The 14,733-nt window shown below is 43.0% G+C and overlaps 1 protein-coding gene across 6 annotated transcripts in view; it reads left to right on the top strand.

The window, feature by feature from the left end:
* Nucleotides 1-14,137, top strand: part of LOC106585358 (transient receptor potential cation channel subfamily M member 3) — a 165,784-nt gene extending 151,647 nt beyond the window's left edge. For 4 of the 6 annotated variants that reach the window (XM_014171467.2, XM_045706852.1, XM_014171466.2 and 1 more), the window contains 5 exons: nucleotides 295-469; nucleotides 3,365-3,515; nucleotides 7,095-7,288; nucleotides 7,377-7,509; nucleotides 7,682-14,137. In XM_014171467.2, coding sequence (XP_014026942.1) covers nucleotides 295-469; nucleotides 3,365-3,515; nucleotides 7,095-7,288; nucleotides 7,377-7,509; nucleotides 7,682-9,233 — 2,205 coding nt within the window. In that variant the 3' untranslated portion in view covers nucleotides 9,234-14,137. Of the gene's footprint in view, nucleotides 1-294; nucleotides 470-1,015; nucleotides 1,109-3,364; nucleotides 3,516-7,094; nucleotides 7,289-7,376; nucleotides 7,510-7,681 lie in introns of all 6 variants that reach the window. The other 2 variants (XM_014171465.2, XM_014171461.2) reach the window with 1 other exon arrangement.
* The last annotated feature ends 596 nt before the right edge of the window (nucleotides 14,138-14,733 follow it).

The following is a 14,733-nucleotide window of genomic DNA, read 5'->3' as shown; positions in this document are numbered from 1 at the left end:
TCTGTCTGTCTGTCTGTCTGTCTGTCTGTCTGTCTGCCTGCCTGCCTGCCTGCCTGTCTGTCTGCCTGCCTGCCTGCCTGTCTGTCTGTCTGTCTGTCTGTCTGTCTGTCTGTCTGTCTGTCTGTCTGTCTGTCTGTCTGTCTGTCTGTCTGTCAGTTGGTGTCTAATGTTCTACTTAATTGCTCACTTAATGAGAATTCTATGAAGATGAATGAGTATTATCAGGTTCCAACATTCTCCGTCTCCCTTTTTGTCACCCTCTTTCTCCTTCCTCCCACTCCTTCTCTCTCTCAGATGATTGACATGATGTACTTTGTGATCATCATGCTGGTAGTGTTGATGAGTTTCGGAGTGGCCAGGCAGGCCATCCTGAATCCCAATGAGGACCCGTCCTGGATGCTGGCTCGGAACATCTTCTTCATGCCTTACTGGATGATCTATGGAGAGGTGTTCGCTGATCAGATTGACCGTAAGCCCACAAGGGGTGGTGGATGTGGGGGGAGGGAGTGAGGGGGAAAGGGTGGTGGAGTGGTGTAGAGTCGAACTCGGAGTGTAAGGCTGCCCGCCCCTCCAACACACACACACACACTCAGCAGACTAGCTGAAGTCATCCAGGTGCTGAAATGCCACGCACTTGGAACCTCTCAGTTCCCCCTGGTTTCAGGGGGAACTATATTAGTGCAACGAAAGACATTGGTGGCCGGATTGGTTCTTATTCACGCTGGTCATGCACATTTTAAATTGCAGTAAAAAATACCCATATTATATTTTCTGACAACAGCAGAGGACAGATCACTAACAGTTCACCTTTTCTTAGTGATGAGGTCAGGTGATGTCTAACAGCAGGTAACATTTCTTAGTAATTTAGTAATCGCCTCAAATAAGGAACATGCTTGCTCTCTGAATGCACCATTTGTTTTGAGGGAGTGCGTGTGTGCGTGTGTGAGAGTGTATAGAATGGAAGGACTAGCCCAAAGCTGGAGATCTGAAATAATGCTGTCATTCTTTGTTTCAGATGTGCATAGTAGGAAGCTAAAGCACAGGCTGAATTCAAAACTCTGGATGATCGAAAATCAGTTTCGAGCTCATGGAACCTGGCGTAATAATGGTCCATACCAACATTGCTATGTTCAATCAGAATGCCAGTAAATCGATAATTAGACCCACCCCCGTCCCGTCCCCTCCCTACACCATTCCAGCCTCACTGCCATACCATCACTGCACCCTCATCTAGGGGCTGCTATTGAGTCAGATATGCACATAGAGATGGATAGAGGGTACACTTTCCACAAAGCCTGTTTCAGCATGGGCAGCGCCATTGAAGGTTTTCACCATTTTAATGTAGTCAACTGGGTCGGACTTTCTATAGGTTGTGGAGGGAAGAATTCCATACTGGTCAGCAGGAGGGATCAGTCAATGAATTATACTCCTGAGCAAATATTTCAGCACTTCAGCTGGCAGTAAATCACCAACCTTCGCTTTATGCTTGTTCAGATTATATACACTGCTGCACAGTAGGTGGCAGTATGCACCTTTTCAGTTTTTTTATGGACCGCCAATGAACTCATAGAAGTAGAAGAGATGGAGATAGCCCTCAGTGGTGATGCCCATGCTGTCACAGATGCCAGAATGGCCCAGATATAAAGATGAGTCCTCTATCTATCTCTATGAGATAGCCCTCAGTGGTGATGCCCATGCTGTCACGGATGCTATAATGGCCCAGATATAAAGATGAGTCCTCTATCTATCTCTATGAGATAGCCCTCAGTGGCGATGCCCATGCTGTCACAGATGCTATAATGGCCCAGATATAAAGATGAGTCCTTTATCTATCTCTATGAGATAGCTCTCAGTGGTGATGCCCATGCTGTCGCAGAAGCTATCAATGGCAAAGATAGGAGGCGTGTCCTCTTTACCATCTCTATGGTTAAGCATGCAGCACGACATACTGACAGGTCAATAACTGTGTTTCATGGCAGTAGCACTCTTGTTTGGTTTATTTTGGTTTATTTATTGGTTTATTTTGATGACATTACTAAATCTGAAAGGGAACTAGGATTGTTACAGACATGCTCCTTTGACATTTTCACTATTTTGTTTTATTTTGGAAAAGTAAGCCTGCCAGGTAAACCCAGTCATTATTGCCATCCCCCAACGCCAGCTCTGCTATCACTAGAACATGATTGTAACATCACTACAATGTCATCTAGACACAAACTCACAATAATGCACTCTCAACCATACTCTCATGGATGAGCAAATACTTCTGCACACTTCCAAATATAACCAAACATACACAAACACACACACACAAACACGTCCAGATTCATATACACACAACACACACACACACACACACACACACACACAATCACACACACACAAACAAACATGAACATATCATACCCTGTCATCATCTGCAATCTGTTTTTTCACGTGGTTCAGTTGTCAGAGTTTTTAACCCAATTACTTTGAGTGTAAAATTGTTAGATAGAGAGATAGCAAATTACTTCAGTTCTCTACCTTTGGGCTGCCTTGTGTGATCAATTGAAATCCAGAGATGAGCATGAATATAATGATTGATAGGCAAACAAACGAATGAGCATCCAAAGTGAAAGTGCTGAATGTCCCCATTATAAGCCACAGCAACTGAACCATCACTGATGGAAAAAACATATGATGTATCTTAAATACATGTCAATGTATCTTAAATACATTTCAATTGATCTGTAGTATAGTCATTATTCAGCTAGGCTATGGCACGCATATGTGACAATATATTTTAAACATCATGCCATGTTTAAATATATTGGGAATGCAAGTTATTGACAATATATTTTAGAATATATTGTGAGATACACATTTCAGCACATAACACCTTTCCATTCTAGAGCTCACTCCTTCCTATCCCCTACAAAAAGATGCATATATACAGTATATTATGCCTCTTGTTTGTTTGCAAAACTTGAAGTATTTGTTGTTCTGTTTATTTATTGGTTTGTTTATTTTAGATGTCAGCGTAGTGATTGTCTGTTTGGTGTGATTGCCTGGGTTGCTTGTATGTACTGTATGTTTGTGTTGTATGTTGACATCTTTCTTTCATTTGATTTTGTGTTCGTCTTCTGTTGGCTTGCTTGTCTCGTCGTTGTCTGTATGTTAATTTGTTTTGTCACACAACTGGCTTTTACAATATGTTTGCCTTTATTAATAATGTTTGTCGGGGGAAACTCTCTTTAGGCTGGCTACTCATTTGTTTTGTCATATAACAAAATAAATGGGGTAGCTTTAAGAGAGTTTGTCTTGTGACACAATCTGTGACACCTTGTGTGTGATCCTGACGCTGTGGTTGTGTCATTGTGCTTAGCTCCATGTGGCCAGAATATCACCACAGAGGACGGGCATGTTGTGGCTCTGCCGCCCTGTAAGACGGGAGCCTGGATCGTTCCTGCCATCATGGCCTGCTACCTTCTGGTGGCCAACATCCTGCTGGTCAACCTGCTCATCGCTGTCTTCAAGTACGTTCTCTCTCTCTCTCTCTCTCTCTCTCTCTCTCTCTCTCTCTCTCTCTCGCTCTGTAGACCTACACTCGCCTTACGCCCACTCAGTTATACATACCAGGCCCTTGTCCAGAGACCACCCCTAGCCCTTACCCTCCAGACACTTGTGGAGATCTGAGAGGATTTTATAGGTTTAAGCAAATTGATAGGTTTAGGCCAGGAGGAATTTTCACCATATTGCTTACACCTGCCTAATCCTGTCAGCTCTCCACAATTGTGGGGAGGTAGGGTCCGTCAAAGTTGTTCTTTCTGGACACGGCCAAAAATGTGCATAGGATGTTTTTTTTTTACTCTCCCGCACCCACTCTGTTTACTGATGTGTTTACCAGGGCCCATGCACAGCATACTCCTATATCACCAGGGTTAGTTAGCTACATAACTTATTTCCATCTGTGATCCTTGTTTGTTTTATATAGCTTAGCAAGTGATTACTTTACTAATTACCAATAATTGCAAATGAGAGGAAAGTTCCAGTACAGATAGAGATGAAGTGTAAGAAACATACTGTTAACCTGTCTGGGAACCTGGGACGCTTGTGTCCCACCCTAGTCAACAGCCAGTGGAATCGCGTCGCGCGAAATACAAATACCTCATAAATGCTATAACTTCAATTTCTCAAACATATGACTATTTTACACCATTTTATAGATACACCTCTCCTGAATCGAACCACGTTGTGCGATTTCAAAAAGGCTTTACAGCAAAAGCAAAACATTAGATTATGTTAGGAGAGTACCCTGCCAAAAAAAATCACACTGCCATTTTCAAAGCAACTAGCATGCATCACAAATACCCAAAACACAGCTAAATGCAGCACTAACCTTTGACAATCTTCATCAGATGACACTCCTAGGACATCATGTTACACAATACATGCATTTTTTGTTCGATAAAGTTCATATTTATATATAAAAACAGCATTTTACATCGGCGCGTGACGTTCAGAAAATATTTTCCCTCAAATGCTTCCGGTGAATCAGCGCTACAATTTACAAAAATTCCTATTCGAAAACATTGTTAAAATGTAATCATGGCATTCAAAGAATTATAGATTAACATCTCGTGAATGCAACCGCTTTGCCGGATTTAAAAATAACTTTACTGGGAAATCACACTTTGCAATAAACGAGGTGGTATGCTCAGAAAAATAGGCTAGGCGATACATGTTAGCGCCATCTTGGAACCATCTAAAATCAAATATACTATTGTAAATATTCCCTTACCTTTGATTATCTTCATCAGAAGGCACTTCCAGGAATCCCAGGTCCACAACAAATGTAGTTTTGTTCAAAAAAGTAAATCATTTATGTCCCAATAGCTCCTTCTTGTTAGCGCGTTCCAAAGGCTACTCATAATGTACTGAAGCGCGCGGGACTTGTCGTCACGAATGTGCAGAAAATATATATTTACGTTCGTTCAAACATGTCAAACGTTGTCTAACATAAATCTTTAGGGCCTTTTTCAACCAGAACTTCAATAATATTCAAGGCGGACGATTGCATTGTCTTACTAAACGTTTCGGAATGAGAGGGTACCCATGGGCGCCCGCGTCATAGTAGTAATGGCCCTCCCCCTGTGACCAACTTTCCAAGCCTCTCTTTCGGTCAGTTTCTACCGGAGAAGACTCAAACGACTTTGTAAAGACTGTTGACATCTAGTGGAAGCCTTAGGAAGTGCTAAATGTATCCTAACTCACGGTGTGTTTTATAGGCAAAGTGTTGAAGGTGATTCCACAAATCAGATTTCCACTTCCTGCATGGAATCTTCTCAGGTTTTGGCCTGCCATATGAGTTCTGTTATACTCACAGACACCATTCAAACAGTTTTAGAAACTTTAGGATGTTTTCTATCCAAATCTACTAATTATATGCATATTCTAGTTACTGGGCAGGAGTAGTAACCAGATTAAATCGGGTACGTTTTTTATCCGGCCGTGCAAATACTGCCCCCTATCCCCAACAGGTTTTAATACATCTCTGTTTTACTGGAATTTTCTTTCAAATGTAAATGTAGGAAGATTTTGGTGATTTTAGTTGTAGAAGTAGTAGAAGGCATAGTCATAGTAGTGGCTGCAGTGGTAGAAGTTGTGGTGATGGTTGTAGTGTAACAGTGTAGGTTCCATCCCTCTCTTCACCCCAACCTGGGCTCGAACCAGGGACCCTTGCACACATCAACAACAGTCACCCACGAAGCATCGTTACCCAACGCTATTAGCGCGCACCACCGCTAACTAACTAGCCATTTCACATCGGTTACAGTAGCACTAGTAGATAGGTGGACAGAAGGATGAATGAATGAACATTTGGGTTAGATGAGTGGATGGATGATTAGAGGGGGGGTGGAAGAGGGGTAAGTGTTTGAATACTATACTGAACAAAAATCTAAACTCAACATGCTAAAATGTTTCAGATTTTACTGAGTTACAGTTCATATCAGGAAATCAGTCAATTGAAATAAATAAATTAGGTCCTAATCTATGGATTTCACATGACTGGGAATACAGATACCTTTAAAAAAATGGGCCTCAGGATCTCATCACGGTATCTCTGTGCATTCAAATTGCCACCGATAAAATGCAATTCTGTTCATTGTTCGTAGCTTATGCCTGCCCATACCATAACCCCACCGCCACCATGGGGCACTCTGTTCACAACGTTGACATCAGTAAACCGCTGGCCCACACGACTCCATGCACGTGGTCTGTGGTTGGAGGTACTGCCAAAGTCTCTAAAACGATGTTGGAGGGGGCTTATGGTAGAGAAATTAACATTAAATTATCTGGCAACAGCTCTGGTGGACATTCCTACAGTCAGCATGCCAATTGCTGTCACGCCCTGACCTGAGAGAGACGGTTTGTTTCTCTATTTTGTTAGGTCAGGGTGTGGGGTGGGCATTCTATGTTTTGTATTTCTTTGTTTTGGGCCAAGTATGGTTCCTAATCAGAGGCAGCTGTCTATCGTCTCTGATTAGGAATCATACTTAGGCAGCCTTTTCCCACCTGTGTTTGTGGGTAGTTGTTTTCTGTTTAGTTTTCTGTACCTGACAGAACTGTTGGCTTGTTTTCGTTTGGTTATTTTTGTTCAAGTGTTTCAGAGTGGAATAAAATCATGAGCACGTGCCACGCTGCATCTTGGTCCCCTCATTATGACAGCCGTTACAATTGCACAGTCCCTCAAAACTTGAGACATCTGTGGCATTGTGTTGTGTGACAAAACTGTACATTTTAGAGAGGTCTTTTATTGTCCCCAGCACAAGGTGCTCCTGTGTAATGATCATGCTGTTTAATCAGCCTCTTGATATGGCACACCAGGCAGGTGGATGGACTATCTTGGCAAATGAGAAATGCTCACCAACAGGGATGTAAACAAATGTGTGCAAAACATTTGAGAGAAATAAGCTTTTTGTGCGTATAGAACATTTCTGTGATCTTTTATTTCATCCAACGTTTTACATGTTGCGTTTATATTTTTGTTCAGTGCATATTCCATCTGCATAGGATTGGTTTGACATTTTGGTTGTTACTGTCTGTTGTCATAGCAACACCTTCTTTGAGGTGAAGTCCATCTCCAACCAGGTGTGGAAGTTCCAGAGGTACCAGCTCATCATGACCTTCTACGAGCGGCCCATCCTCCCCCCTCCCCTCATCATCTTCAGTCACATGACCATGGTCCTCAAGCACCTGTGCTGTCGCTGGCGGAAGCACGACGATGACGAGAGAGACTATGGCCTGAGTGAGTACATGTCCTAGGCCTTTTGAAATGTATCCTTCCTTCTTTCCTTTTACACTTCATGTTGCTTTTCTTCATCCTTCCATCACAGAGCTCTTCATCACTGAAGACGAGCTGAAGAAAGTGCATGACTTTGAGGAGCAGTGCATCGAGGAGTACTTCCGCGAGAAGGATGACCGCTTCAACTCTTCAAATGATGAGAGGATCCGAGTGACATCAGAGAGGTTGGGCATGGGCAAACACAATCCTGTCATACTTAAGTGCAACCTATCTCCTCACTCTCTCTCTCTATCTCTCTCTCTCTCTCTCTCTCTCTGCGTGTGTCTCTCTCTCTACCTCTCCCTTATTTTCTTTCTATCTCTCTCTCTTTATCTCCTTTTTCTCTGTCCGTTTCAGAGTGGAGAACATGGCCATGCGCCTGGAGGAGGTGAATGAGAGAGAACACTTCATGAAGTCATCTCTGCAGACCGTGGACATACGGCTGGCCCAAATGGAGGAGCTGATTGGTCGGATCGCTGTGGCTCTTGAGCGAGTCACGGGAGTGGAGCGGGGCGAGGTCAACAAGGCCCGCTCACGAACCTCCTCGGACTGCACAGACTCGGCCTACATGCTGCGTCAGGGTGAGTGCCCAGATGCGGCTTACATCCTGCGCCAGAGCAGCTTCAACAGCCAAGAGGGAAACTCCTACCGGCTCAATGAGGGTGCAGAGGGCTCCATGTCTCCGCCCTCCCCCACCGGCCTGGCCACGCGCACACGCAGTCACTCCTTCTACGTGGGCGGAGGTCGTGAGCGAGCTGGGGCCGACAGGGCCGAAAGGGCCGACCGTTTCCTCAAGGAGCGCTCCTTCAGCCTGCACCGAGCCAATAGCTCTCAGTCGGTGGCCTCGGGTACTGCCCCCAAGGAGTCTAAGCCCCTCCCACTGGCCACGCTGTCCATCTCCCAGCAGCACCGCCCCTCTTCCTGCATTGACATCTATGTGTCGGCATCCGAGGAGGCGGGGCCAGCCGAGGTCTTCTCGGACCCGCTGAGGATGGCCCCTCCCCTCCGGCACGACTCTTCGCTCCACTCTGAGATTATGGAGGCGGTGCTGTCAAGCGGGAGGGACTACAGCGGAGGCAGCGGTTTGGGTGACAAACACTCGGAGGGTGGTGCCATGTTCGAGGACAGCGCGGCTGCAGACCTGTCGCTATGCTCCGCCCACCTTCTCCCAGATAACACCATGCCGACCTGGGACCTGGACTCCTCCCCGCCCCCGTCAGCGGGACCATTGGAGCGCTCCAAGAGCAGCCGCTACCTGTCCACTGGCGGCAGGGGCTACCTAGAAGAGACTCAGCTGGTCAAATCTCACAGCCTCATGTTTACACCGCGAGGCTGCTACGGAGGCCTAGGGGCAGGGGTTCAGGTCAAAGCGGCTGAGTACACCAGCATCACCGACTGCATAGACACCAGGTGTGTCTCCGCCCCTTACTCCACCGCAGAGCGCTCCCACTCCCCCGGGGGCTCCACCTCATTCCCCTTCAATAAGCCCCCCGACTTGGGCTCCTCCCACCCAGAGCGCGAGGCCGAGCTCAGCCACACAGAGTCAGACCCTGAAGACCCAGAGGACCTGGCCCCGGCCCCTGAGCCCCATCGCATGGGGAGGGGCTTAAGAGGGGCGAGTGGGACCCCATTCTGCTCGCCCTTCTCCAGGCTGGAACGAGCCAACAGCTGCTCCTCAGACGACTCCTCCCACCCATCATTGGCCCCTCCTTCACACAGAAAAAGCCTGTCGGTCAGTGAGAGGATGGAGAGGGGTGCAGACCGTGGGGTTCTGGGGGGACCCAGGAACCCCTTTCTGAGGAGCAAGTCTGGGGCGCGGCCCGACACCAAGACAGACAGCCTCTCCATGAGAAAGCTGACCACCCCCTCTGCGTTCAGCAGCTTCGACAGTAGACACAACTACACGTGACAATGATGAAGAAAACAGAACAGGGACAGGGCACACTCTGTTATACAGGACCATAGGGCCAGCCAGGGGTAAAGGCAAGGGTCATGGGGAGGGCTCCTACCAGTGTAAAACAAAGTGCTATGAAGCTAGGGTAGTTCTTACCTCCTCTTGAAGCTGACACTTGTTGTATGTTTGGTGATGGAGGGTATGTGCTGTGTCTGTCTACCATCTTTTTAGTCAAGTCAACACATTGTTACTGTAATGCATCACGTCACAGAACACTAGTGTAGCCCAAATAGAAAGTATAAAAATGAAATCTCTGATAGGACAGTTTAGTCAGTCTTTAGAAAATAATAAACTTGGCCACCTGACAATATAAGACTGGAGGTCAGAATTGTCACCTCAACCCATATTTCCTCAGGTTCTCTAGTTTCCTCTTTGCCCTTAAACTGCCCATACTCATGGATATGACTCTATACTTCTGTCTTTCCACCACTGAAATAGCAGTCTTTCCACCACTGAAGTAGCATTCAGTCTTTTCACCACAGACATAGCACTGCATGCTACAACAGTAGCAGCAGTAGTAACCTTATCCCCAGTGTAATTGTACATATTGCATATAAGTCTGAAACACCACCGACTCAAATCTGGCCTATGTGGTAGTAAAAAAATTAAAACTACAAAAACATTTTTGATCTTAGCGAATCACACGACTGGGCGTTGTGTCTCCGAATCAAAAAACTTGTGCGACGCTAGCAAGACGGAGGTGGGAAGTGCTCAGAGGGAGGTGATTGATTACAAATAAAGCCAATGGCTATGGATTAGGACTTTTTCCTGATCTTTCTGTTGGGATAATGAAGGCCACGTTTGAAGCTTTGGTCCACCAGACTGTCCAAGCATGCATAAGTGACATAAGCGGTCACTTCCGGGGGCCCCCGACCACCCAACAAAACTCAGTCTGGGAACTCAGTCTGGGTCTCAACTTACTGTTGAGAGATAGAATAGAAGAATACACAAGGTGCAAGTTCGAAATTTGGTTGTGCATCAGCAGTTTTTTTTTCTTGTTTTGTCATTCACTGACAGTCGCTCAATTAGCCATGTCAGCTAACAATTTTTAGATTGATAAGTTAGTCTAGCCAGTTATCTAAACAGGCACGTGCCCAGGGGCCCTGACCTCCAGAGGGCCCTCATTGATTTTGTTAGTCACGCTCACTCAGATATCATTAACATTACATAAATCATGGCAAAATGGGTAGAATTGCAGGAAATTAGCTTTAAATTGCAAAACCTTCTCTCTGCCCCATTGCAAAATGAGTAGAATTGTATGAAATATGTTATAAAATTGCAACATTTTATCTCCGTCCCATGGCAAAATGTGTAGAACGGCAGAAAACATACTTATAACTGCAAAAAGTTAATGCTGCCCCATGGCAAAATCAGTAGAATGCATGAAATGTGTTATAAATGTGTTACATTTTCTCTCCGCCCCATGGCAAAATTTGTAGAAAATGAACTTTAAAATTACTAAAATTATCTCCACCGTCAAGAGGAGGGCCACTAAACACTTTACAGCAGTAGTGACTATAGTAAAACACATGGACACCAGTCAGCTGGTGATGACTTTATCAATGGATAGAGACAATGAGCATTGTACAGGTTGAATTTCTAGACATAATAGGGCTCTATTATGTATAATGCATGTCCCTGGTTTAAAATCCATGCACATTGACAGTCAAGTAACATTGACTCAATAGATTTCAGGGGTCAAAATCAGGGCAGTAAAATCGATTACCTACAGGGCCTGAGTAACAGGGAAGATGGGGAATTTGATTAATTGTAGACTCATCATGTGCCTACTTGTTGTCCCATCCCCAGTCACCTGGGCTTAGTGTCATTGTGGCCTACAGTGTAAAGGTATGAACAAAGTGTTAACACATACACATAGTCATACATGCACTCTAATGCCAGCAAGGTGTATGGAATGGCTGAAGGAAAGCCAAAAGAATTCCTCTAATGTAACAGATTGTTTGATAGGCCCAGCGTCATCATTATTTCCCTTGGATTAACTCTGCTCAGTGCAAAACTCAAAACTGGGCACAAGAGGGGGCTGTGACCCAGTTTAAGGAGTCCTTCATCCCAAGCAGTAAACCAATGTTGAAATTAGAACACTTCAAGATCAGCCTTTTCAGCAAGAAAACATCAAGCATGTCTGGTAATGGCATTGCCCATTCCTTTCATTCCTCTGGCAGCAGCATTTTGCTGCTTGGGTCTGACACCTGCTAGTCTCGGGTAGCCAGACATGCTAAACTACAATCATTGGATCCATACTTCCTACATTGTTTGGACATTCATTCATGATTTATTCTATTCAAATCGAAGCACCAGACTAACCAGAGTAATTGTTTAGAACGGTCATCTGAAAACAGCAGAGAATAGTCTGCACAACATGTAAGACTACATAATACTGTACATTGTATGTGTAGGCTAGAAGAGAATGGTTAGAGAACTGAATTCCACAAGATGGAGTTATTTGAAACATTTGCAAAAGAGTCAGCTCTATGAATCATATGCATTTTAAGAGACATAGAGGCACCTTTCAAGTTGATGTAAATGGCAGAGAACCATTTTTTTTTCATCTCTTAATTTATTACAACTAAAAATATCTGACAGGAGTGGAATACCTGTTACAACATGTTTGTAATAATGGAACATGATGAGTAACATTTACATCACAGGTTCTCAAATTAGTTATTTTTTATATTTGATCATTATTAAATCACTTCAATTTAATTGCACTGCAATTGTTTTGATTGATTATTTTTGACTATTGTGTTGCTTACAATGAATAATTGAATGGCTGTTTGAAATACAAACTGACTATTTATATCTTTTCAGTGCTATTTTGTCTAATTTAAAGTATTTTGAATTATTACAAGGTTTTAACATTAATGAAAGGTGTCACCTATAAGCACTAAAAACGTATGTATTATATGATTCACTTAATATATTATGTGATAAATTACTATATTGTACATCACAATCATATTTAAAGTATTTAATAATTTGCTATATTGTATGTTCATGAGCAGCTGTCAAAAAGAAATACAAATATATATTTTTTAATGTAGGTTGGATATTTCAATGCAATACTCCGCTGCAAGCATTACCAAACTGAGGGTGTCTTTCAGGCCTGGAGTAACTATTTGAAATTCACAGTAACTTAAACATCTACATATATCTGCACATTTCTTTTGTTAGTAATTCTTCTCACAAATCTACTTACCCATGGTATCCTTTTCCTGTATTTCGCAACTATTGGGATAATGCATTTCTGAAGTGTTTACAGCATTTTTTCTTACACTGGAGAAAGGCATTGATTTCATGGCTAAGAACATGCGTAAGAGCTAGGAGAGAGAACTAGGAGCTAGAACTAGGAGCTAGAACTAGGAGAGATAACTACTTGATGCCTTTTGAGGGGGAGGGCTAGCGGCGCTCTGTGTATCTTCACTATTGATCTGAATGTTTAATTTTCCTTATCAATGTCCAATACCATTGCAGGGTGTTTTCACACATTTCCTAAGCTGCTTCTTTGTCTTGTAAGGTTGTAGATTCGCGAGTGACGCTCAGCAAATGAAGGAAATGTGTTGTATGAGCTGAAAACCAAAAAATAAGGAATATTTCAATCTCTCTTGAGCAGACAGGCCTCCACTAATCACTGTGCTTATGCATTCAACCCACATTTTCATGGGACTCCCATATCAGTTGTGTTCCATGAAACCAAACCCTCCCATCCATTTTGTGGACACAGGAGTCAAAGTTAAAACCAACTATGAGCTTTAATACGATCACAAAGTGTGAAGAATAGTTTGCTGGGCTTGGAGTTTTGTTGAAAACTAGTGTAAGCACATCCAACGTTCAGGTGCAGGGGTGCGTAAAGTATAGTCCTGAAAAAGAAAGAAATACCCGCACAATGTTGGACACTCCGGATGTTAGTTGTTGGTGGGGTTTTGTCTCACAAAACATGGGATAGATCACTTTTTCCAAATTTGTAGTCGAAAAATAAGCTTTAAAATAAGTTAACAAACTGTTTAAAAGATGTCTGAACATCTCATTGAACACGCTCATTGAAGGAACATTAGGTGAGAATAGAGGAGAGATAAGGTGATCGTTTGGTTACTCTTTGGCTTTTTGTCCAGGCACTGGTTTGGGTCCTGGGTCCTTTAACTAACCTCAGTGAATAGGCTGTCAGCCCTCCAGGGGACATAAGAGATATTTTTATTTTCGTTATGGAGAGGGACATGCAAGGACAAACATGTCCATAGCACTTCTAACTCATGTGTAAATGCTCTGTAAATGTTTTGTATATGTTGCTGTGGCTGTTGTACAATATATCAATATATAAAATAAAAGGGAGGTCTATGTATGTCTGAGGACTCTGACACAGAAATTACAGTAGCCTAATACTGAGAATTGTGCCAATGTGATCCAACAAAACCTAATGTACAGTATTTTTTAAATATTTTCCTATACTGTAGCATACAGCTTTGTGAATCATAGACTATGGTTATAATTCAAATAGGTTTTTATTTCCCCTCAATCTGTTGGTGAGTAGGCTACTCGTATGCTAAAGAGGAGTCCAAGCACATGTTTTCTGCAATAATGCTGATATTGTAGTTTTACTTGAGGGGACTTATCTTCCAGCAGTCTCACTTCATTTAGTGTCCTTTAATGCATGCAGTTCTTCCACTGATGATGTACCAAAATACATTCTGTGAAATTGATGAAAGAGAGAGAGTAAGAGAGAGAGAGAGATTATAAATTGTGTCACAGTGGTGAGTATTTGGATGCAAATGCAAATCTGTATTCTTCAGTATGAATAGGATCATGTCTGGCATGCATTATTAAATAAACACATGAATGCATAACCATGGTGTCCCCGTTGTAGGCTATTTTTCAATGTGTTATGAAAGGGATGCATCATGTTTACCAGGGACACAGGGAATAAATAATGTTCTAACAAACTTTTTCGTTAACATCCAAGAGAAATAATGCTCAGTCAATGGAGGAAAATTCTCTGCAGTCTTAGGGCATTTTCACACATAGTTCTGAGCTATAGTTTGAATTAGAATTAGATTATTTGTTACATTGTATTTACATTTTTTGGGGGTCTGGTTGGTTTCACAATGCCAAAAGTCAAACGAACTAAAATGACAAAACCACATGTTCATGCAGGTAATATGTTTATTGGAGAAAAATGCTCACGTTAAATCCATCTATGATTATCAAGGAGCATAACTTGTGTCCCAAACTTCATATTAGGCTACTTTTGCTTTGGTCTTTCAACAACATGTGGGAGGAAACAATAGCAGCTTTAAGTGCAATGTGAACAGTCTATATTCAGTAGCCTATACAGTGGCGATTTTAGCATGTAAATCTTGGTGGGACAAACTCATTTATTTATGCATGCCAGCAAAGCCACTACACAACACAATACCAAACAATACATTCATTGCACTATAAT

Source organism: Salmo salar, chromosome ssa24, assembly GCF_905237065.1.
Source record: "Salmo salar chromosome ssa24, Ssal_v3.1, whole genome shotgun sequence".
Classification (NCBI taxonomy): Eukaryota; Metazoa; Chordata; class Actinopteri; order Salmoniformes; family Salmonidae; genus Salmo; species Salmo salar.
The sequence above is the reverse complement of the archived record's forward strand: the minus strand, read 5'-3'. Positions and strand labels throughout refer to the sequence as shown.